At 42.5% G+C, this 22868-nt stretch overlaps 1 protein-coding gene and 1 pseudogene across 3 annotated transcripts in view; both read right to left on the minus strand.

The window, feature by feature from the left end:
* Positions 1 to 4121: 4121 nt before the first annotated feature.
* LOC102837875 lies at positions 4122 to 6182 on the minus strand (annotated as a pseudogene).
* Positions 6183 to 17076: 10894 nt separating this feature from the next.
* The window catches only part of TFDP2 (transcription factor Dp-2 (E2F dimerization partner 2)), a 189169-nt gene continuing 183377 nt past the window's right edge, over positions 17077 to 22868 (minus strand). The window contains exons 8-9 of one of the 3 annotated variants that reach the window (XM_006869852.1): positions 17850 to 17955; positions 17077 to 17634 (exon numbers count right to left, since the gene is read on the minus strand). In XM_006869852.1, the coding sequence (XP_006869914.1) occupies positions 17451 to 17634; positions 17850 to 17955 (290 nt within the window). In that variant the 3' untranslated portion in view covers positions 17077 to 17450. The remainder of the gene's footprint in view (positions 17635 to 17849; positions 17956 to 22868) is intronic. The other 2 variants (XM_006869851.1, XM_006869853.1) reach the window with 2 other exon arrangements.

The following is a 22868-nucleotide window of genomic DNA, read 5'->3' on the forward strand; positions in this document are numbered from 1 at the left end:
CAATCAAAAGATGAAAAGGGAAGGCATTTGCCCAGGGATAAAGCTCAGAAGATAGAAGAGATAGGAAAGGTCAAATAGAAAACAAAGAAAGTGGGAGGAGTGCTGTTATGTTGTAGGAATTGCAATCAATGTACGAAACAAATGTGTATGAATTGTTCAGTGAAAAACCAATTTGCTCTGTTACTTTTACCCAATCACAATTAAAAAAAAAAAAATCCTTATGGAAACAGATTACTACATCTTTCTCATGTAGAGCACTTATGTTCCAACGCTAACATTTTCATTAGTGGCTGAGTACTTAACCACGGTGCCTTTAACTTCACAATGTTGTTGTTAAGTGCTGTTGAGGTGATTTTGACTCATAGCAACCCTATAAGGAGTGACTGGTGGGTTTAAACCTCTGACCTTGAGGGTTAGCTGTTCAGTGCTTATCCTACAGTGCCACACCAGTACTCCAACGTCACAATAGCACTATAAAAAATGTTGCTGCCACAATGCAAATACTTTAAAAAAAAAGTTTTCTGTAAAACTGCTGTGGTTAAGTGGGGGTGTCCATGGTTTCTGCCTACCCCTAACCCATTCCTGCCAGGCTTAGCTACCACACCTTGATGCTTCCCTTCTCGGTCATGGGATCCAGTTGGGACTGCCACACTGACCATTTCCAGGAACAGATGAGTGGTGACCCAGCTGTAGCTCAACTGCACATGTTTTTCATAGCCTCAGTGATTGCTTTAGGGTTGCAAGCCAGAATGGTCCTAGAAGAGTGATTCCAGGGCTGGTTAGAATTGTTAGGTAGGAGAAGTACCTTCCCAGGCTAGAGGGCTCCGAGGTCTCCTGCAGTTGCTGGTGATCATCTTGCACCATTGGAAGAAAGCCTTCCTTGGAAAGAAGCTCACAGCCTCAGAAGGAGGGTGAGGGGGCAAATATAAGTGGCTTGTGTCCTAGCCATGCCAACTCCAGACGCCACCTGCTGGGCACTCCCATTTCATAAGACCCTGCCTCCTTGGGGAAAGCTGCAGAAGGAAGATAGAAAGGCTGTTCTGGGCCTTGGTTTTTCCATCCTGTGCAACTATGCAAACTGCACACATCTATGACTAACACAGCTTCCTTCAAAATCCAGAGAAGTGACACTCACCAATTTTCTGCCCAAACAACAACCTGTTTGACCTAGATCACCTCGGAGGCATGGGGAGGTGCCAACCTACCTTTAAGAGCACAGTCTGGAGTAGACTATTCAGTGTAAATCCCTTCTCTACCCCTTACTGGAATCATGATGTGGCACTTTAGGATAAGCACTGGACTGCAAGGTCAGTTTAAATTGCAATGGCCGGTGGTTCAAATCCTCATTGAAAACCCTATACAGGGTCACTATGAGTCAGAACCAACTTGATGGTTCTATGCAACAGCAATGACTCCTTACTAGAGCTGTGGAAACTAGAGCAATGATGACGTCACTCTACTGCATCTGAAGAGTTTTCTTTGTAAATAGGACTAAATAAAGAGCTTGAAATTTGCTATTGTTTGTTAAGTTCCATTGAGTGGGTTCCAACTCATAGCAACTGTGTACAGGGTTTCCAAGGAGCGGTTGGTGTGTTTGAGCCATGGTCCAGTGTTTATTCTACAGTGCCACACCAGGACTCCAGACAGTGCCCAACAATTAGTCTCTCTAGAGTTAAGGAGCACGGGTGGCACTGTAGGTAAGGCATTGAGCTGCTAGCTGCAAGGTTAGTGATTCAAACACACCAATCACTCCATGGGAGGATAATGAGGCTGTCTGCTCCCATAAAGATTTACAGTCTTGGAAACCCTATGTAGGGTCACTATGAGTTACAATCAACTCAATGGCAGTGGGCTTGGATTTTGGTTTGGTTTTTAAGTGCCATTGAGGTGGTCCCGAATCATAATAACCCCATATAGGATTTCCAAGGAGCAGCTGGTGAGTTTGAACCACTGAACTTGCAGTCCAGTGCTTTATCCCACAGTGCCACACCAGGACTCCTTGGTTTGGGTATATCTTAGCTATTAATAATTGTTGCTAAACGTGAGCTATTTGGGAGGTAATAACTAATTACCATGGTAGAGTTCCATTCAGGCTCATCCTCTGCACCTGCACCGAAACAGGTGTGTGGCGTCAGTGGCAGATTTTCTGGCCCTGGAGATTTACTCAGGGTCTTTGGGGGTGGTGGAGAAGCATCTTGCTCGACAAAACACAAAGTCAGCAGTGTGAGCCCACCAGCCACTCCTCAGGAGAAAGATGTGGCTTTCTGTTCCTGCAAAGATTTACAGCCTCAGAAATCCTATACAGGATCACCGTAAGTTGGAACTGACTCAACATCACTTAACAACAGCAGCAATTCAACTTGCAAACTAATGGCTAAAAGAGTTTTGTTCCAAGAGAGATACATGCTTGGTATGCAGATAAACCTGTGGGTGCCCAGGAGGGAAGGGGGTTCCATATCTGGTCAGGAGGGCTTTTTTAATGGGCGTCTGAGTGAATGTGCCTCAGCTTGGGGTCTCAAACTTAATTGTCTTTAACTTATGAGGGTGGGCGTGAATGACAAATTCATCAAGATTTACGCTTGACCCACAATGCCTGCCTGATGGATCCTCTGGCCGGAAGGATTTTTCCTTCCCAGGACACAGTAGTTGGCTGGGGAAAGCACAGGCCTGAACTCCAGAGTTGAGATCCTCTACTTGCAAGTGATTTGGTATCTGTGCAACCCTGGGGTAATCCTTTGCGCTCTCTACTACCCAAGCTTTTTCTGAAGAAAGGTTACAAGGAAAGTAGCTGGCAGCTTTAAGAGTTTCTCTATCCTGTTAGTACTGTTTTTTACTATAGATTCTAGATATCTGGGACCAGAGATATTAGAAGCTCATTTTCTCTCGTGTTCATTGGCGTCTCTGGGCAAGTGCTCTCTTGTTAACAGCTCCCTACACTCAAGTATGGAAAATTCAGGGCTGCCGGTTAGAACAAGCGTATTCACAGCAGCAGGCAGACAGGACTGACTGGCATTGAGCTGGGTGGAGTGGGGATGAAGCAGCTGTTTTGGTATTTGAAACATGGACTATAGAGGCTTAACAAAGCCCAAACAAAACCCACTGCCACAGAGATGATTCCCACTCATAGCACTGTTAGGAAGTGAGTTCTCTTACTCCAAACTACAAAGAGGCTTCAAAAACCCATGTTAAAAGAGAATGAAAGATCATGGATTTTTTTTTTCCCCCATGAATTTTTTATAGTGCTCTTGTATTTGTCCACTTGGCTAGGCCATGAATTCAGCATTATGTAATTATTCTCCATTTTGTGATCGAATGTACTTATCCTATGTGTTGTAAGGCCTGACCTCTATGATGTTAATGAGACAGGATTAGTGGCATTTATGTTAATGCAGCAGAGTGCAATTCACAGGATTAGATTATATATGGAGTCAATCTCTTTTGACTGAAGTGAGCAGAGATCAGAGGAACCTATACTATCTGCAAGCAAAAAGAGCCAGGAGCACAGTGTGTGGTTTGGACCCAGGGTCCCTGTCTGTAAACCTCCTAGATCCAAGGGAAGATTGATGCTAAAACACATGGAGATCTCCAAAGGGGGTCGGGCCCACAGAAGTTGAGGGGAAGCAAGGACCTTCCCTCAGAACTAACAGAGAACAAACCTTCCCCTACACCTAGTGTCCTGATTTTGGACTTTGAGCCTCCTAAACTGTGAGAAAATAAATTTCTGTTTGTTAAAGTCATCCACTTGTGGTATTTCTCGGATAGCAGCACTAGATAACTAATATGCTGAGTGTGAATCAGATTAATTTAACACTTATCAAAGACAGACCACTGTAGCTCCCATATAACCATAGTCTTTTCTGGGTTTATAGAATGTAAATTGCTAATCTTCCTGATGGGGAGAGATAGCACATAACACTTAGGGGCCTGGGCTGGCTGGAAGCCTGTCAAAAGCACAGTTGGATTGATTACTGGGCATGCAGTGAAAGAATGAGGAATTCCGTTGTTGGAAACCCTATACCCTGTTCCCAAGAGTCTGCTTTCTCCCTTGAATCAACTCACCTTATTGCTTTTATCACCCAGTTACTCCTGAAGCCACGCAAATACCACACCTCTGCAACATTTTACTCTTCAACTTCCCCCTCATTTGCGCTATCAGAAATGAGGAGGCACAAAAATCCATTCACAGTGAGTCTCTGAAATAGAGCAGACAGGTAAATCTTGACAGAAGCAAACGGTCACATCTTTCTTTTTAGAAACGGCTAGTGGGTTTGAGCCGTTGGCTTTATAGTTAGCAGCTGAGCACATTAACCATGTTACCACCTGAGCCTCCTCACAGAGCTCAAATTTTCATTTGTTCAGGCTTTGGCCAGATCATCTGTGCTAAAGGTGAAAGAACCTTTGGTTATTCAAAACTAACCAAGAGGTTAATATGCTTATACACAATATACAATATGTGATGCACTCATTCAATAAACTTAGAACCAGTCACTACATACTAGGTACTGGACGAGGTCCTGAATTTACAAAGATAAAACACAGTCTATTTGTGTGTGTGTGTATACATTTAGTTTTATTGTAAAAATGCAACTTGTACACTTTTAACATTTTTCCTTTCCAGTGAAAGAAAAAGAATTTTTAAGACTAAACAAGAACAAAAATACAATAGAGAAGGTCAATTCCATAGTAGATCCTACAGGTTCTGCTGATCCTCCCATCGAGTGGCTGGGCTCAAGTAATCATTAGGAGAGAGTTTTATTATAAAAATATTATCTTAAACTGCAAGGATGCCCATTACACATCACAATTAAACATGCCAAAGGAGAAGTCATATTGTCAAAATGCCCACTTAACCCACCTAAACATCTCAAACCCACCCTTTGCTGACCTTCTATACCCCCCCTTTTTAAGTTGTTTTCGCTTTGTTTAAACAAGAGAAAGTAGAAAGATAAATATTGATAAATGCTAATTGCCCATATTCACACAGAGACACAGTGTAATCTCTGAGCCAATATACAGAGAAAGGAGGCAAAAAGCTAGAGTTCTAGGCACTACTACACAGGGGCCTAGCACCTTCTGGCTTCTAGCAGAGCGAGGGGAGCAGAATGTTTTTCTTTTTGCCCACAGAGCACAGTGGTGTATTGATTCTATAGCTTTTGTTGAGACAGGAAGAGATAAAAATTAATTTGGGAACAGAAAGGGCTAGAGATTCTTTTCCCACTGTTATCTGCTTAAGTCCACCCCCTCCCCCAAATAAGTTGAAAACATGGTGTAGAGGAGAGAAAAGAGACCTTAAGAACAGGCTGACTGAGCACAAGGGGGTGGGGGGTGGGGGGAAGACTGCAATTTGTTCCCAGGGACTTAAGAAAAATTTTAAACTTTGGAATACTTCAGTGTTCTTAATAGTCATCTTCTTCTTCATCCACCTCTTCTTCCTCTCCTCATCATCTTCCCCTTCTTCATCAATATCTTTCAAACCTTCATTATCTTCTTCTTCTTTTTCTCCTTCCCCTTCATCATCCATATCAGGAACCAAATAGTACTGTAACGGATTTGGCCAGCTGTCTCTCCTAACTCATCTGACCTGTATCAGAATAATCAGTAAACCAGGTAAACAAGCTCTCTGGTTCTTCATCCTGCTGGCTTTATTCTGTGTTTGACTTGAGCGTTTTGTCAAATTTTTTCCAGATTTCCATTTGATTTCAGTTGATTTTGAGGACGGAGCACCAGTGTCATCCAGATGAAATTCTTTGGAGAGAAGTTTATTTCCGAAGTAAGGATTTTCATTAAAATGAAAATCTATTCTGTAACCTGATTTAATATCTTCAAATTCTATCACTTTAGCTCTGGTCAAATAATGTAGTCCCTCTTCATCCTCCTCCCCAAGCAACACAGACACGTGTGGACAGTTGACAAATGTTGTTATCCAAAAGTTTGGGATTTTGACCATCAATTCTGATTTCTTTTGGAAGAATTGTTGGAGGAGTATGTTATATTTCTGTTCTACTTTCAAAATCTCTCTGGCTTTTTCATTAACTCTGTTTTATTTTGTACTTCATCAATATTTTCAATTGCTTCCTGCTGTTCTTTTTCTCCCTTTGGCAAATTCAGAGAGATTCGAAGTCTCCTGCAGCTGAGGTTTCTTCTTTTGAGGTGTGGGGTGAAGACAAACGTCTGGGGGTCATGCTGCAAGCAGAGTCCAAGAAGCACACAAAAGAGGATACGCTTGCCTGGAAAAAGCCTAGGCAACCCATTTTAAACAAGTTTCTAGTTAACAATTATTTTTAGAGTGTTTCTAATCTTTGAGAAATGAAGATTTCCAACTTATTTCCCTCACACTGGAAGTTAAGCTTCAGAAGAATTTTGGAGTGGGATGGCACTCATTGATTACCCTCACAGCCTGCAATGACCCTTTCTCCTCTGACTAGGTCTTGCAGCCTAGTCATGGAGGTCCAGAGCACTTCACAAATTTCAAGCCACCCAGGGTGTATGTGTGTGATGGGAAGTGGGGCAGCAGGGAGGTGTCAACACAAGAACATCTTATAGGAGAGGTGTCGGTAAGGGTGTATCAAGCACATAACCTATTTGTCCCCACTGCGGGCATTGTCTCTCTCCAATTAAAACTTTGCTGAAAAAGCAGTATTAGAAGCCAGATGCAGTGAGGGTTCTAATACTGCTTATTACACACGGCAAAATCCTAGCGCAAAGTTGGGATTTCTGTATGGAATTATACCAAGGAATTATTTTTATGAGATATGGACTGCATAGCTACACATATTTACTGTGTATATTTGTAAAGAGATGTCATCTAACACTTCTCAAGTGGCAAACCCTCTGAGGTCACCAAATGAGGAGGATCTAATGGCCTGTCAGTTGCCAGTCCATTAAATGATACCTAGCAGAATGCACTCAGGGTCTCTTATTGGAGTCCTGGTATGGTGCTGTAGGATAAGCACTGCACTGCTAGCCTCAGGGTCGGCAGTTGGAACCCACCAACCACTTCTCAGAAACCCTATACAGAGTCATTATGAGTCAAAAGCGACTCTAAGGCAATTAACAGTGCAGCCTTAGGAATTTGTTGAGTCTTATGAACAAAACACAATACCAAGGGTGTGCTCCTGTGGACAGCTGTTGTGGGAGCTCTCGACCCTCCACAGACCCATCACCCCATCCTAGGCGTCTGGAGGAAGAAACAAAACTGGCTGCTTGCTGTGAAGCCACGGCCTGCCAGTGTCCTCTGAGGCCCTCCAGGCTGATGGTATCTGGGTGCTGCACCCTTTCATTCCTGCTTGCTTCATTCTACTAATGGTCTTTCTTTCCCATCTACCCATCTGCCTCCAAGTTCATCTTGTGTCACCATGATTAGGAGTGGCTGCAGCGTGCCCCAGCAGGCACCTGCCTCCCTGACCAAACCTCAACCCTGCAACTGTTCTGCTTCTGCCCTCCAGGCTCTGACAACTATCAGAAAGGACTGGGTGGGGAGGAGGGGCGCAGGTAGAGAAACCTCTCCCCAGCAGGCATGTTTCATTGGCCAGGTCTTTTACCTGTACCATCAGTGTAAGCAAGCTTCTTGGAGATAAGACTGCCTGGTGGTGTGATACTTAAGCACATAATTGTAGAAATGTGCTTTGAGAAATGGTCTCCAAAAGTTCTGGAGCCCGTTTTGCCTGTTAACAAGTGCCGTCTCTAAAGACAGACCCCTCCCTCCAGGGTCTACATCCAGAAATCCGGGAAAAAAGTTGAAGCAAGATCCCTGGGACTTTTCATGCACACTGCTTCCCACCCTGCTGCCAGGCCTGAGTCAGCGAGCACAATGGGGGCAGGCAGGCAGCTGCTCGCTCTGCTGCCCTGGCTTGTCCGTTTGCTTGAGGAGGGTAGAATGGGTGGGATTCAATGGGTGGGCCTGCTATGAAAGGCAGTTCATGCCCTTAATCTGACTTCCAAGAGGCCTCACTGGGTCTTATGTTTGCTTTCTGCTCTAAAAGATATTTCCAAAAGCATTCATTCAAACAAAACTATCATTCTGGTTTCCATCGTGACTTGTCAATAGTGATCTGTAAACTGAATTTTGATAAAACTCGAGGAAAGTGACTTCATTTTTTTCATGATCCGTAGGCTGGGCTGGGGAGTCCTGGTGTGGCGCTGTGGGTTAATGCACCAGACTGCAAAGCCGTTTGAACTGCAAGGTCGGCGGTTCAAGCTCACCAGCTGCTCCTCAGAAACCCTATACAGGGTCACTATGGGTTGGAACTGATTCGATGGCACTTAACAACAAAGCTGGGCTGGAGCTCTTCATGCAGAAGTCACCATTGCTTTGTCACTAAACGCAGATGACACTGTGTTTCTGAAAATACTTTGTGACGATATCTTGGACTGTATTCAGATTGAGAAGCCAATATAAGTCTTTGTTGGCTGAAAGTTTAAAAATCAATCTACTTATTTAATAGAAAGTGTAAATAATTCCCGTGAAGATGGCACATTTCAGGGCTATCATTTTAGGCCTTCAATGCACGTGCATCTCAGTTTCTAATAGATGCTGACTTTTAGGAGCCATGGCCAAGTGTTGGAAAGCCATGGCATGAAAGCATAAACAATATACTGAAGAGCAAAGTACTCTAGGCACCTTGGACAAAGTAGAAGGAAGTGGCTGGGGCAGAGTCACTGTGTCCCAAAGATGTCAGAAAATGGTTTGCATGAAAGTGAGAAAGCGGTTATGGCAACTTCTACTTGTATTAAATGGGATTGGATTTGCCTGCTCTGCTAACAGGGCTTCCTTAACCACAATGCATTTTTTTTTTTTCCTTGACTTTTTTTTTTATAATAGTGATCTCATGCAGTAAGAGCATTTTATATTCTGAGAAGTAAGATTTTCTGCAAGCAAGTTACAGCAAGGCAGAAAGGCCTCTCAGGGAGGAGGCATAGCTGGCAGTCACTGGGTAGCTCCAAGGCATTTGGAAACCATCCACAGTAAGAACACATGGAGCCTTCCTCACTAGCAAGATGGGGAGGTTGGATATGTCTTTGGAAGCAAGGATCAGTGAGGATCCAACACTCAAATCAAAATGACACAAGAACCAGCTGTTGTAGTTCACCTGTTAGAATAGGGAAAAAATAGCTTCTGGGAGTAGGAATAGGCAAAGGTAAGGTGACTGCCAGCTGAATTCTGCCTCCAAGAGAAGACTCTTGGCTGCTTTGAGGTTATCTTCCATCTGCTGCTTTGCCACCTTTGCCATGCCCAACTCATCAAGAAGCAAGGTACTGGAGAAAACAACTTCTTGGGTTTGAAAAGCATCTTCCCTAGTCAGCAAGGTGTCCAATGGCTGTGTTGAGGCTACTGACAACCCTCAAGTCCTTCACATCATCATCCATGTGGCCATGAGAACGAAAGTACTTTCTATGGCCAAATAACCCACTGTTTCTTCTCATGGGTCCATTCTTAAAAGACTAACCTGGTGGCATTAAGTGGCTACCATGGGTCAGAAGGCACACTGGACAGATTCCAGCTTGGGATTCACCACTCGAGGGAATGCCTGGTTCCTCATCTCAACCTCTGGGCAATCCAGACCATCAGCTTACTTGGCCCAGTGAACCCAAGTAGGAGTTTTTATGGGAAGACACCGTCCATCCTAGACATTAACATTCAAGTGTTTTACAGTCCATTTCCTAGGGTCTCATCAAGTCTTGGTCTCATTCTGTGATGCCTGAAATGCTCCACACCCTCCTGTACCTTCTGATTGCCCATTTGCATAGCATGCCTGGCTCAGCTTTTGGGAGTATAGTAAATTCTGCTTGAGGCTTGGGGGTATAGCATTAGAAACAGTTTAAATGCCTAAAATATTTTCCTTGTCATAGGTGGGGCACACAGTGTACTTATAGTGTTCTGATTCCCTTTTGGTATAAAGAGCATCTTCCCTAAATACTCTATTTAAGCCCATCAGTTTTGAGACATTATTCTTTATGATATTATTTTCTAAAGCGACCATTAAAAAGAACACAACATAGGTCTAACTAGCATTAGGGAGTGCTCTTAGGAACATTGAGTCCCTGATAGTAATGGTTCAAATCCACTCAGAAGCACCTCAGAAGAAAGGCCTAGAAATCTTCCCAAAAAACCAACCACTGAAAACTCCATGGAGCACACACAGTCCTGCTCTGATGTATATGGAGTTGCCGGGAGTCAGAATCACCTCCATGGTCTCAACCAATCCTCTGGGGGATTCTGAAGTTGGGACTGTCTAGATTCAGAAGGGGCAGGGAGAAGAGGGGGTCTGGGCACCAGACCACAGCAGCCACCACCCTCCTCATTGACCCACTAAAAAATGACAGACCAACATTATTTAAAATTATTTATTATTTTCTATAGTACATCTCAATCAAATCATATAAGTCTGATACATTTTTTCTCAAGCACAATTACACTCATTTCAGATGTATTTTCTTTCTTCATTCAGTCTGAACAAAGGTACTCACACTTTACTGAACAACAAAAAATTGCCCAAGGCAAACTGATTTATTATAAACAGCTTCTCAGGGCCCATCCCAGAGTGTCTGATTGGATGTCTGGGGTGGGCCCTGGGGACGCCCCCTGTCAATTCTGCTGCAGGTAGTTCCTGACCCACCTTTGAGAACACTGCTCAGGGTTTGTCCATGTTAGTACTGGAAACACTTTCAGAAAATCTGAGGATAATGAAGTATACAGAAATAGCTTTTCTATAAAATTTCCATATAAAAATAATGGCATTTATTTACAAAGATTGAGATACTACAAAATAAATGTATCATATTAGGTTAGGTACTTCAAGCTAAGTGAGGAACGTCTACATTAGGTTAAGTCAGTCAGACGTGGTGTTTGCATTTCCCCTCTATTTCTTGTTTAAACTGCGTGTAGCATGTGGCACCACAATGTTTTCTTCATGCAGAATAAGAAGCAGAACTATGTATATAGATATAAAACCTAGTTGCACATGATCAGAGTAAAATGTCACTAAACAGAAAGGTAAACTAATTGGTGATTTGAACTCACAGACTTTTTATTCTTTTTCCTTTCCTTTTGTCCAAAAGTCCAGTGTAGTGTGTTGAACAAAATACCTGAAGGAACTCATAGTACTGAAATGTATTCCTCAGACCTCAGGACTCCTGAGCAGCTAGTAGTACACTTGGCTAGTTGGCAGTTCCGCTTTTCAGGACCCTGAGAGGGTGAATTTATCCTGATACGACTGGATAAGCATTTTAACAGAAAAGCGGGTTTTTGTTTGTTTTTCCCCCAAGAATTTTCTTAATTTGAACAAAATCTTGAACCCTGGTAACAAACAAAATCGTGAAGCTACATGCTATTAGATGGCAGGTAACAGTGGTGAGTCTGAGTGGAGCAGGACACAGTGACAGGTGTTAAGGCCCACAGATGACCTGGGTGAGTCTCCTTGTTGAGACAAGACAGGGTCAGAAACAAGCTAATGTGGTATAGAGAGAGCCTGTTGGTAATCTCACAACTAAACCTCCTACAAATGTGAATGAGTCTTTGCTTGTCTTCCCAGGTGGTTGTCTAAATTTGCATCTCCTGAGTTGTGGGAGGCCCAAAACTGACACCACAACCTCAAGCCAGGACTCTGGAGAGGTGGAGTCCCACTTCTGCTCCCTGGCTGTTTGGCACTTGGAATGACAGAGGACTGATGCTAATCCAACAGCCATCTGGAAGGATTTGGAGAGGGCGAGGTTTTCAGGCTGTATGGTGCCCCTCATTGGAAGAAACCCAGGATTCTGATGCAGAGTCTGCCACAGACAGACTGAGGAACCTTAAGCAAACCAGGCTTTGGAATTTTTCCATATCTCGAAACAAGGGTTGGAATAGCTCTTGTTTCCATCCTGAAATCCTTGGGGAGAATGGGTGGATGGGCACCTCTGTATATATCAGCTGCCACGCTATAACCAGCTATAATCCATATATAATCCAGCAATAAGCAGCGATGACCAAAATCAAATTTACTGGAGTAGTGTGATTAAGAGAGTACTGGATTCTACAGACCTTTTTCTAAAGCAAAGGCTATATAAGAATAAAAAAAACTTGCCTAAGGTAACAGCTGTGCAGCATACACATACTAGATGAATATACTTCTCCTGTGTCAATACAAGAGTGAACAGCTGCGTCTGCTATCATCTAAGTATTTTGTCCTTGTCAGGGACTCTTAGGGCAGAATCGTGGAAGGTGAAAAAGTTTTGTGTTCTCACTTTTTCTTCCAGAGTATGAGTGTAGATGTATGTGGAAATTTGGACCCCAAAGGTTATCCATGTATAACTTCAGGGACCTCTTGGGCTATTACCTGAGAAATGTTATAGCTTATATGGACATTTAGCTTGAATACTTTCTTATAAGGTAAAAATCTAAGCAAAAAATCATCAGGCTTCTTTCCTTTTGAGCAAGTGTATGGCATCAGTGAAAGTCAAACTAAAAGCATATGACATTTTAGCATGTCCCTGGCTTCCTGCTTACTCATAGTTGTACGGGCTGTGTTTTAGGGGGCAACGAAGAAAGGTTTCTGAGTCACTCAAATAGCTTGCTGCTGGCTTCTGGCACAATATGATGTTAAGTGCTGTTGAGTACATTCTGGATCACAGTGACCCTGTACAGGGTTTCCAAGGAGTAGCTGGTAGGTTTGAATCATCAACCTTGTGGTTGGCAATTTACTGCTTATGCTACAGTGCCATACCAGCTCTTGGGACCATTGCTTTGACTTCCTGAAAATGGGAACTCCTTCTGAGAAAGTGGTCCTAACTAGTCATTAGTTTCACCAATGCCAGCACATGTGCAAAATAAAAGTAGATCATCTTTTCTATATATAATATAAAAAAGATTCTGCTATGTAACCAACAACTTGGTAAACCAGGAGAAAACATGTAAAAACGTTCTCCATTTCCAATTACTTTACTACTACTGTGTAAATTACAATCTTTAATTGGAAGTTTAAAAACCAAAGCAAAACAAACCAAACCCACCCCACTGCTGTTGAGTTGATGCCGACTCATAACGACCCCAGAGGAGAACTGCACTATAGGGTTTCCACTTTCCTCCGTGGAACGGCTGGTGGAATAAAATGAGCTTTTGGTTAGCAGCCTAGTGCTTAACCAACACACCACCAGGGCTCTTTAACTGGAAGGTAACAAAAGTAATTATCACTGGTGGTGGTGGTTGTGTTGTGGAGTCGGTTTGAACTCATAGCAACCCTGCGTAGGGTTTCTGAGGCTGTAAATCTTTACAGAAGCAGAAAGACTCATCTTTCTCCTGTGGAATGCTTGAGGTTAGCAGCCCAACTTGTAATCACTACACTACCAGAGGTTATATGTTTAAAACTGGAACAGTTTTAGTAGTGACTCCACAAGCACATGGACTCCTGGTATGGTACTGTAGGAGCAGCTCTGGACTGCGAACCACAAGGTTAGCAGTTCAAAACTACCAGCTGCTCTGCGGAAACCCTGTAGGGGGTCGCTAAGAGTCGGAACCAACTGGACAGCACTTAACAACCCAAGCACATGGTATGGGTAGTGTGATGCGTTAGGAAGCTACAGATGGGATGGAGGTCTTTCAGTTGACTGATTCAGGGCAAAATCTGTTGTCAAAGGGGCCTGCCCAAGCCACCCCAGCTAAAGTAGCCTCCCTGCACTGTCACACGCCCCTGTTTTTTCTGTAGCACTGATGAATTTGAATGGCTTGTGTTTTCTGTAAAATGTGAGTTCTATGAAGGCAGGGCTGCCTGTCACTGCTCTGTCCCCTGTACCTAGCATGTAACGTGTGCAAATATATTACATTCACTAACCCCCACCCAGTACGTAGCCCTAAGACAGCACCTTTAAGGTTGGCCTCATTTGTTGTGTAGGGACATCTATTTTGTTCTTTTATATGCCTGAGGGAACTTTTCTGAAATTAGATAGGCTTCTCTCTTATTCTGTAAGACCTGAGGCAGTCCCCATTCAGCTACAGAACAGCACTGAAATGCCTGTTGGTCCCATGGAGTCCTGACTATACCAGGGACCCAGGCCACACTTACAGCTCTGTCCCTACCACCCGAATAGACCACAATGGTTTAGCAAAGATGCCTGCAAAGGCAGCTGAGACACTGCTTCAGGGAAGGCATCCATCAATGGAAGTATCTGATGCAGACTGACTTGTTTCTGAGGTCTGTCCCTGGCATTATTGTCAAGCAGGGCAGACATGGTTTCAACCATAAATCCACTAATGGGGGCAAGTTGCCCTCTTCCATCCTGGTAAATGGCAGGATCTACAGACTTTTCTGCCCACCACCACTTTGATAACTGTAAGAAGCATAACATGTGGTGGTGATCTGTGACATTTCCTAAGACTGGGGCATCATGGAGAGATGAAGAACCACTAGGTCAGCACCTCCTTTCTGCCACTCTCATGGCCCTCTGTGCCCACAAACACAATTCACACCAACACTCACTGAAATGGCTTTGCATCATCTGCCTATGAAATTAAGTGGGTGAGACACAGAATTGGTTGGGAAGGAGGAGGCAAGGCCAGAGTAGGTGGAGTCTCACCCATCCTAAGAGCAGGAAGCCCCTGGAGGATTGCCTCTGCACTCCAAGGTCAAGTCCTGCTGCCTGGGGCCTCCAGCACATGTGCTCAGCTGGCAGGAATGCACTGACTGTAATACTATGTGCTGGAAAAGGCAACCACTCAACTGACTCCCAAGGGGAAAAGGCCTTGCTAAGCCCCAAAAGCAAAGCGAGACCTACAACCTCAGGAAATGGCAGACTGTATGCATGTAACCCAGGCTGCTACTCCTATATACAAGTCCTGAAGTTGTCACCAACGATTTCCTAACATCTTCCTTACTTTAATTCCTATATGAAATTGTGACTCAGCGCTGAACTTTAGACCCAGGTAAAGGGGAGATAAATAGTAACAGGATTTATCTTTCTAAATATCTCAACCTAGTTTTTGCCTTAAGTTTTATACCAGTCACAAGTACTGGGGACCACAGTATGTCCTCAACAGTAACCCAAACCTAAGACTGAGGGAGGGAGAGCATTTTCTGTGAGAAATCTGTGACTGGGATGGCTACTGAAAGGTCACTAATAAGAGACTTTGGTTGCACTTTGCTGAAAAACCCATCCTGTATTTTATCAATGTAAAGTACTATGGCAGCAGACAGGAGGAGAGTAGAAAAGGGACCACTTTCCCTAGAGCTCTATCAAGGATTCTGCTATTCAGTAATCGAATGGTTACAACTGCTGTACCTGTCATGGATGTTGAAACGTATATTGAGATCTGACACACAGATGATGCTTTTGAAGACTGGAAAACTAGCTAATGTCATTGGCCTCGCTGAGCTCCATGAAGTTCAGGGACAAGGGTTGGAGTTACCAAACAAGCAAGCAGCCCCTTCAAAGATGGCTTAGAGAGAATCTCTGACCTGCTGACTGACCTGCACAGCTGGTGGACTCCCAGTCAGAAATATCTTGTGTTGTAATGAGGACCCACTGCTGACTCCTTCAGCCTGAACAGCCCCAGAAGGTATGCTCCAAAAGTCACCTGAACCAGAATTCTCTACTTTCCTGCCAGCTGTGAATACTGAGTGAGACTGAGCTAATGGTGTATTCCTGACAGAATGAGTTTTATTTCAAAGGACCTTAAGCTAAAGGTGTATGTTCTTGGGACTAAAAAATTAGCTATTCCCACTGGCCTCTCTGGGCCCCCTGAAGTTCAGGGTCAAGTTTTTCTATCCCTAATACAAATTTGAGGCCAGCCAGCGGTTCTTCCTCCAGCTCAGTGGAAAGAGTATGGCAGAGTTTCACCTCAATAGGGTGTCACAGGAGCGAGCCTGCGTCTCACGGGGGCACTGAGGAGAGGAGAGGAGGGAGAGGCTCCGGGGTGCGAGATGCATAACCAAACAACTTCAATTCTTTATAATTAAAATTTTCCCATTACATCTGGTCAAAGCTTTAGAGTTAATATTCCCATTAGGATTTTGCTCTTTTCAAGACCTTAATGTGAAATTAACTGCAAACTGACAGTCTACTCATGGAAGTTCCAACAACCTGAATTTTCATGTTTCTTTTTTTATTCAAAACAATGTCTTTAAAACTGACAAAAACATTACTGGGACTCACACTGATTTTCCACCCTGTTACTATTACATGTGCTCATTGCCTCTACCAGGTCACAGTCCACCCTCTTCCTTGTTGGACCCTGATAGCGATGTCCCCACACCATCTACTCAGAGGGGCAGCAACTGTGAACTCACCCGAGCAGGCTTACTAATGGCATCTTTGGCTATAAAAGAATATACTATATACAACCTTACTATAAATCAAATCATTTGAAATGTGCAACGTCTTTCAATGTTTTCATGAAACACTGAACAGTGGGTAAGTCTGAAATGCAGTTTACCCAGGAATAAACCCAATAAAGTTATTTTGATGAATGAAAATGTACAAAACATGACATGTACAGGAAAACATTGCTGCTCAGATTCTTGAAATAGACTTTTAAGACCAAAGTAATAACATTTGGTTCAGTTTCACAAATTGCACAGTGAGTAAATTCATACAATTGCTGCAGGAACTGTAGGCAAACAATTCGGTCATAGGGATTTCTTTTGTTTTGTTCTAAATGAAAAAGCTGTATGAAATCCATGATGAAAACTAGAGATAGTTTCCTTCCCTATGAATCCCAGGTCTAGAATGCAGGCAGAAGGCAGTGCTGGCAAAGTATTTAATGCACATGGAAATACTATTTGATTTTGGCTTCCAGAAATAGCCCTAGTGTATTCTATGCAACAATGCATTGGCTAATCATGATCATTTCAGTTTTACTATAAATTATTCTAAATCTCACTTAAGTACTTAAGAATTAGCACACGCTCCTTTCTAGAAGGTAAGGCAGCTGATGCATACAACACCTCAACTGGACTTTCAACTAGTTCAGCAGTTCAATCTGTGCTCCTTAGGCCACAAGGATTGTCCATCTGCAACCCTCATGGACAACTCCCCTTCATGTCCATTTCTGCCTTACAGAAAGCATCCCAGGCTAGGAGAGAAACATGATCACTAAGGACTATTTCTTGTAGCAATCTCAATTCCAAAGAGGATTACTTGGGTGTGGAGGAACACAAAGATCCCACCTCATGGAAGAGAAAAGCTTCATTCATGCTGCCAATTCTTCAGGGATTGTTTTTCCTCTACCACTGCAGAAAACATGCTTTGTTTGTAATGTGACCTATTGTTCTGTCCAACCGAGTTTCCATTCACACTATGGTACCTTTCTTCTCAATCATATTAGCCTTCTTGTCATTTGCTTATTGTGTTTCTTCTCTAGCTTTCACTGCACACCCAGTGCAAACAAAGGCAAAGACTGAAACAATCATTTCAAAAACAAAGAGCTCACACTAAAAACACACATGAGCATCAAATAATAAAAAGTGGGTTTTCTCCTGTGTTTATTCTGGGGACGAGGAATCCTCCTCATCCTCGTCATCGTCTTCATCGTTGAACGAACAGGGCGTCTCTCCTCGGGACTCAGAGCAGTGGGAGGCCGCACTGCTGGACTGGTGACTGTTTGGGGCAAGGAACTGCCCAGTTGCTAAGGCCACTTCAGCATCCAAGCATAACCCTTGGTTTACACTAGCAAACAATTACAAATACAGATGTTCATTAATATGGTATATGCTTTACGCTCTGTAAAACACAGTAATAAAGACAAAGCAAAGAAGTGCCACTGACACAGTCAGCCATCTATCTGCTCAGGAGCCAGGCCAGCAGTAAGGCACTCCTGGCTCTTCCCTTCACAGAGGGTCAGAGCGTTGTGGTTTGCCCTCTAGCCTTGGAAAACTACATACCTTGATTGGGATAAGGTGGCGCCACTGGTCAGGTCAAAATTTGAAACTGATTGGGTAGAGTTCAAAAGCAGTCCCTGATTTAGCCAAGAAGGTCCTGTTGAGATATCTAAAGGAAAAACATAAAAGGAAAATGCAGCTTTGTCCGTTCTGTGGTTGCTATTGTTACAGTCTGAAGAAAGCACAGCATTAAGCCTGAATTTCTCTCCTGCCCGGGAAGAACCCAGGGGTTTTTGTTTCTTTGTGGGGGGTGGGTTTTTTTTTTTTTTTTCCTAGATGATAAATGCATAAAACAAAAACTTATGGGAGGCAGCTATAGGGAAAAAGAAGGTAAATAAAAACAACCAGAGTTTATCTTATTGTTTCTTCTTAAATAAGACCTGTGGAAAGCAAGCAGAGAGCACAACTCACTGGCTGTACTGGTAACTGCCAAAGCCAGCAGTGGATGAAGACAAAGACAGCAGATATATCTGAGGTTAGGGGGGTACCCCTGCAGCATCTTTTCAAGTCTTCACAGATAAACTCCATGCTGTTACTTGTCAAAGCTCTAATCTTCTTCCTGACAAGTTTTCTCCCATTGCTTGTGCTTTATTATTCAAACTAGCCCTTATTTTGTTTTATTATCTCAAAATTTTATTTTTTGTTGTTGAAAATATGCACAGCAAAACATATACCAAACAGTGTCCTCATGTATAAGTCAATGACGTTGTTACCATTCTCAGCCTCCTATTCTGATTCCTCATCAGAAACATAAACTCACCGCCCTGTAAGCTTCCTATTGAACCTTAATAGCTTAATAACAGCTATTACTGCTGGCCTGGCTCCTGAGCAGATAGATGGCTGACTGTGTTCTTTAAAAGGTCACAATAACCTCCAAGAGTAGCCTTTATTTTAAAAGGTCACAGGAGATCAATGGTTTTCATGAGGGTGGCACAGATATCACTGCAAACTGTCATGGTTTAACTCACATAAAAATATTTCGGGTATACACTTGTAATGTTATTTTCTATGCATATACTGTATTTCTCCTGTTACAGCCCTGATCAATTCTTAGTGTAATTACTTATTTGTCTCAACTTCTAGAATGCCTACTCAAAGAAGGCAGTGCCTAGAAGGTAAGATCTAAACCAAAGTTACTTAATGAATGAATACAATCTTCGCAGTTTACAAAATAGATGTTATATATCCAACATTTTAGAAATACAACCCTAAAAAGAGATTCTTGGGCTTAAATTATAAGGTAAGATCAAGTGTATACTTAGAAAGGATAGTTTAACACAAAAGAAGGCTTCACTTCATTTACTCAAAATATTTTTATAATATTTTACAAAAAATGAAATTATGGTGAATAAGATAGAAGCTATTCTATCTTATCCTGCCACCATCTGACCAAATGAGAGGCTGTTCCCATGAAGGAAAATAAACTACTATATTCACTTTAGAATGGTCTTGTGAAACTTTTCCTCATAGGCTAGCTAAAAGCAACTGTTTGCTCTTTTTTAAAAGAAGACTTCAATTCTAAAAAGATAAACAAAACAATGCCCCCCCCAACTAACCCACTACCACTGAGTCAATTCTGACTCATGGTGTAGGGTGTAAGTGCTAAAGGTTTCAAAAAAATCTTTACAGGAGCAGATTGGTGAGTTTGACCTGTCAACCTTTCGGGTAACAGTAGAATGCTTAACCCAGTGTGACACCAGGGCTGTGTGCCTCACAGAAACCCTACAGAACAAAGTAGAACTGCTCCCTATGGTTCCAGAGACTGAAAATCTTTACAGGAGTAGACATTCTTATCTTTCTCCCATGGAGCAGCTGGTGGGTTACAACTGTTGACTTTTCAGTTAGCATGCCAACATTTAACCCACTGAAGTAGCAGGGCGCCTCTGTAAGAAGAGGAGTAAAACTTTATATTAAATAAGACCAAATCTATACATGATGAAATTTAAGCCAGAATCCCATGTTAGATATTAATTTGTATGTGAAACTATGGAAACCATCAGAAGATAGCTATTTGTGAGCTTAACACATTATTTATTTATCTTACAATAGCTTTGGAAAGTCTACAGTTCTGACTCATTATTGCAGATTCTCATCCTCCTGTCTCAGAACCATCATATCCCTTTATACACACTAAGGGCATGTTTCACTCTTTGAATAAATGATAAAGTCTGTATCCCAGTCAGCAAATGAGGTCACAAGAGATCAAAACCATAGAGCCTTTCTACATATCCTGAGCCTTTTTACTAAGAATAGCGTAGTGGTTACAAACCAGGCTGTGAATCACAAGGTCAGCAGTTCAAAACTACCAGCTGTTCTGCAGAAGAAAGATGAAGCTTTCTGCTCCCATAAAGATTTACAGCCTTGGAAACCCTGTACAGGGTTGCTGTGAGTTGCAACCGACTCTACCACACATCACCACCACCACCAAGCTAAGATGAAGTTCCAGTGATTTACTAGTAAGCCTTTATTTAGACCCTGCTGACTGCGAGGATGACTGGGCTACTAAGGAGATAGCAAGACCCTCTTAGGGAGAACGTGTGGCACAGGCAGTAGAGTGGAGGTACAGGACAAGGTGGCTTGAGGGGCAAGGAGAGGCAGAAGTCCCATGTAAGGAAGAGCACTACCAATTTAGGATTAAATCAAATGAACCAAATCACCATCAAGAAACTTGTGTAGTAACCAAAACCATAAAGCGAAACAAAAACTTCTTTTTGTCTATATTGGATTAATTTATGTCTTAGAATTAATATCAAAATATCTTCAAAACGTAATGCCAAATTCTAGGCAGTAGCATCCACCAAGAAAACAGGAGAAAGCAAAGGCAAAATCATTATTTTTACATCTACAATATATTGGTAGAATACATCATATTTTCAGGAATCTGGATAATCATGATCAACACTTCTGAATTAGTGAAAAAAAAATATGAGTTATAGGACATACACAACACAGCTTTTCTGTTAGCAAGTGAACTTAATTAGCAATACAGAAAGTTAAAATTACATTGAGTTAACTAGTGCCTTTGAGAGAATATCAGGCACTATTCTAGGTGTTGAGAATACAGCAGTGAACACAACACTAAATCCTGGGCTTCATGAAATAAGACATGCTAGTGAGAGGAGAAAATGACAAAAAATATTGTTAGCATAAAGCCCTGGCTTGGGAGTACGCCAGAGTGCTACCTCTAAAAGCAGTGGTCCAGACCAGGACCTGAGATGGAATGAGTTTGTGTGCAGGACTTAGCAAGGCCAGAGTAGTTGGAGCACAGAAGAGGGAGCTCAGGCCAGGTCATGTGGGGTCTTGTAGAATTTTACTCCAAGTGTGAGGGAAGACACTGAAAGGCTTTATGAGGTTAAAGTTAAAACAGGGATGCCAATGAGGAGGCTGTGTTCAGGAAAATGATGGCAGTTTAGAGTAAGATGGAAAAATGGGTGTTGGTGGTGGTGTGCCAACGAGTCAGCTCTAACTCATGCAACCCTGTATAGAGTTTCTGAGGCTGTAAATCTTTACAGGAGCAAAAAGCCTCATCTTTCTCCCTCCGAGTGATTGGGAGATTCAAACTACTAATCCTGTGATTAGCAGCCTGCTCGCAATCCACTATGCTACCGGGGCTCCTTAGATGGAAAAAAGTTAAGTGCCATCAAGTCGATTCTGACCCATAGCGACCCCGTAATAGGGTTTCTGAGGAGTGGCTGGTGAGTTTGAACTGCTGACCTTGCAATACAAACCAACTTTGCAGTCCAATGCATTAACCCGCAGCACCACACCAAGACTCCGATGGAAGAACTGTTGTTGTTAGTTAGGTGCCATCGAGTTGGTACCAACTCATAGCGACCTTATACACAGCAGAATTTAATACTGCCTGATCCTGGGGGTAGTTAAAAAAAAACAAAAACAATAGAGGAAGATAGAGCCAAAAGTTGTTCATAAACATGATATGGGGTGTGAAAGAAAGAGGAATTAAGGATGAATGGCTTTTTACTTTGGGAAAAGGGCATGCTGGGTTTGAGAGAAGCTAATTCAATAAGGACACAGTCAGCTTTAAAGGTCTATTAGACACCCAACTGGATATTATAAGTTGTTATTGGTATTGGTATTAGTGCTGTTGAGCTGGGTTCAACTTATAGTGACCCTATAGAGGGTTTCTGAGGAGCAGCTGGTGGGTTTGAACCACAAAACCTTGTGATTAGCAGTCTAGTACTTATACTACAACACCACTTCGAGACTGGTGTTATAAGTAGGATGTTGACTATTATGAGTTTCAATAGTTCAGAAACTGGGCAGAATATTGAATGATACATAAAGCATCTAAAGATGGTAGTAATACACAGTCACTGTACCAAAAAGAAACGGTCAATGTTCATCCATTTCATAATCAAGAGCCAATGACACAGAATGAGTAAGTCCAGGGTACACTGGAGGCACTGGGAAACAAGGCCCCAGGAATTGATAGAATACAAATTGAAATATTTCAACAACCTGAAGAAGCACTGGAGGAGCTCATCCATTCTATGCCAAGACATTTGGAGGATAGCTACTTGGCCAACCATCTAGCAGAGATCCATATTTGTGCTTATTCCACAGATGGGTGATCCAAAGGAATGTGGAAATCATCTAACAGTATCATTAATATCACATGCAAGTAAAATTCTGAAGATAATTAAAAAATGATTGAAGCAGTATACCAACAGGGAGCTGCCAGACATTCAAGCTGGATTTAGAAGAAGACGTGGAACAGAGGATACCATTGTTAATGTCAGAGGGATATTCGCTGCATCCGACAATACCCTTGTATTCTCTGCTGTTTACTTGTGTTTTATTGACAATGTAAAGACTTCTGGCTATGTGGATCATGACAAACTATGGATAACATTGCAAAGAGTGGGAATTCAGAACACTTAATCATGTGCTTATGAGGAAACTGTACATAGACCAAGAGGCAGCCATAAGGATAGAACAAGGGGGAACTGAATGGCTTAAAATCAGGAAAGGTGTGTGCCAGGATTGTATCCTTTGTCTCTA

Source organism: Chrysochloris asiatica, unplaced genomic scaffold (genome assembly GCF_000296735.1).
Source record: "Chrysochloris asiatica unplaced genomic scaffold, ChrAsi1.0 scaffold00136, whole genome shotgun sequence".
NCBI classification, from domain to species: Eukaryota; Metazoa; Chordata; class Mammalia; order Afrosoricida; family Chrysochloridae; genus Chrysochloris; species Chrysochloris asiatica.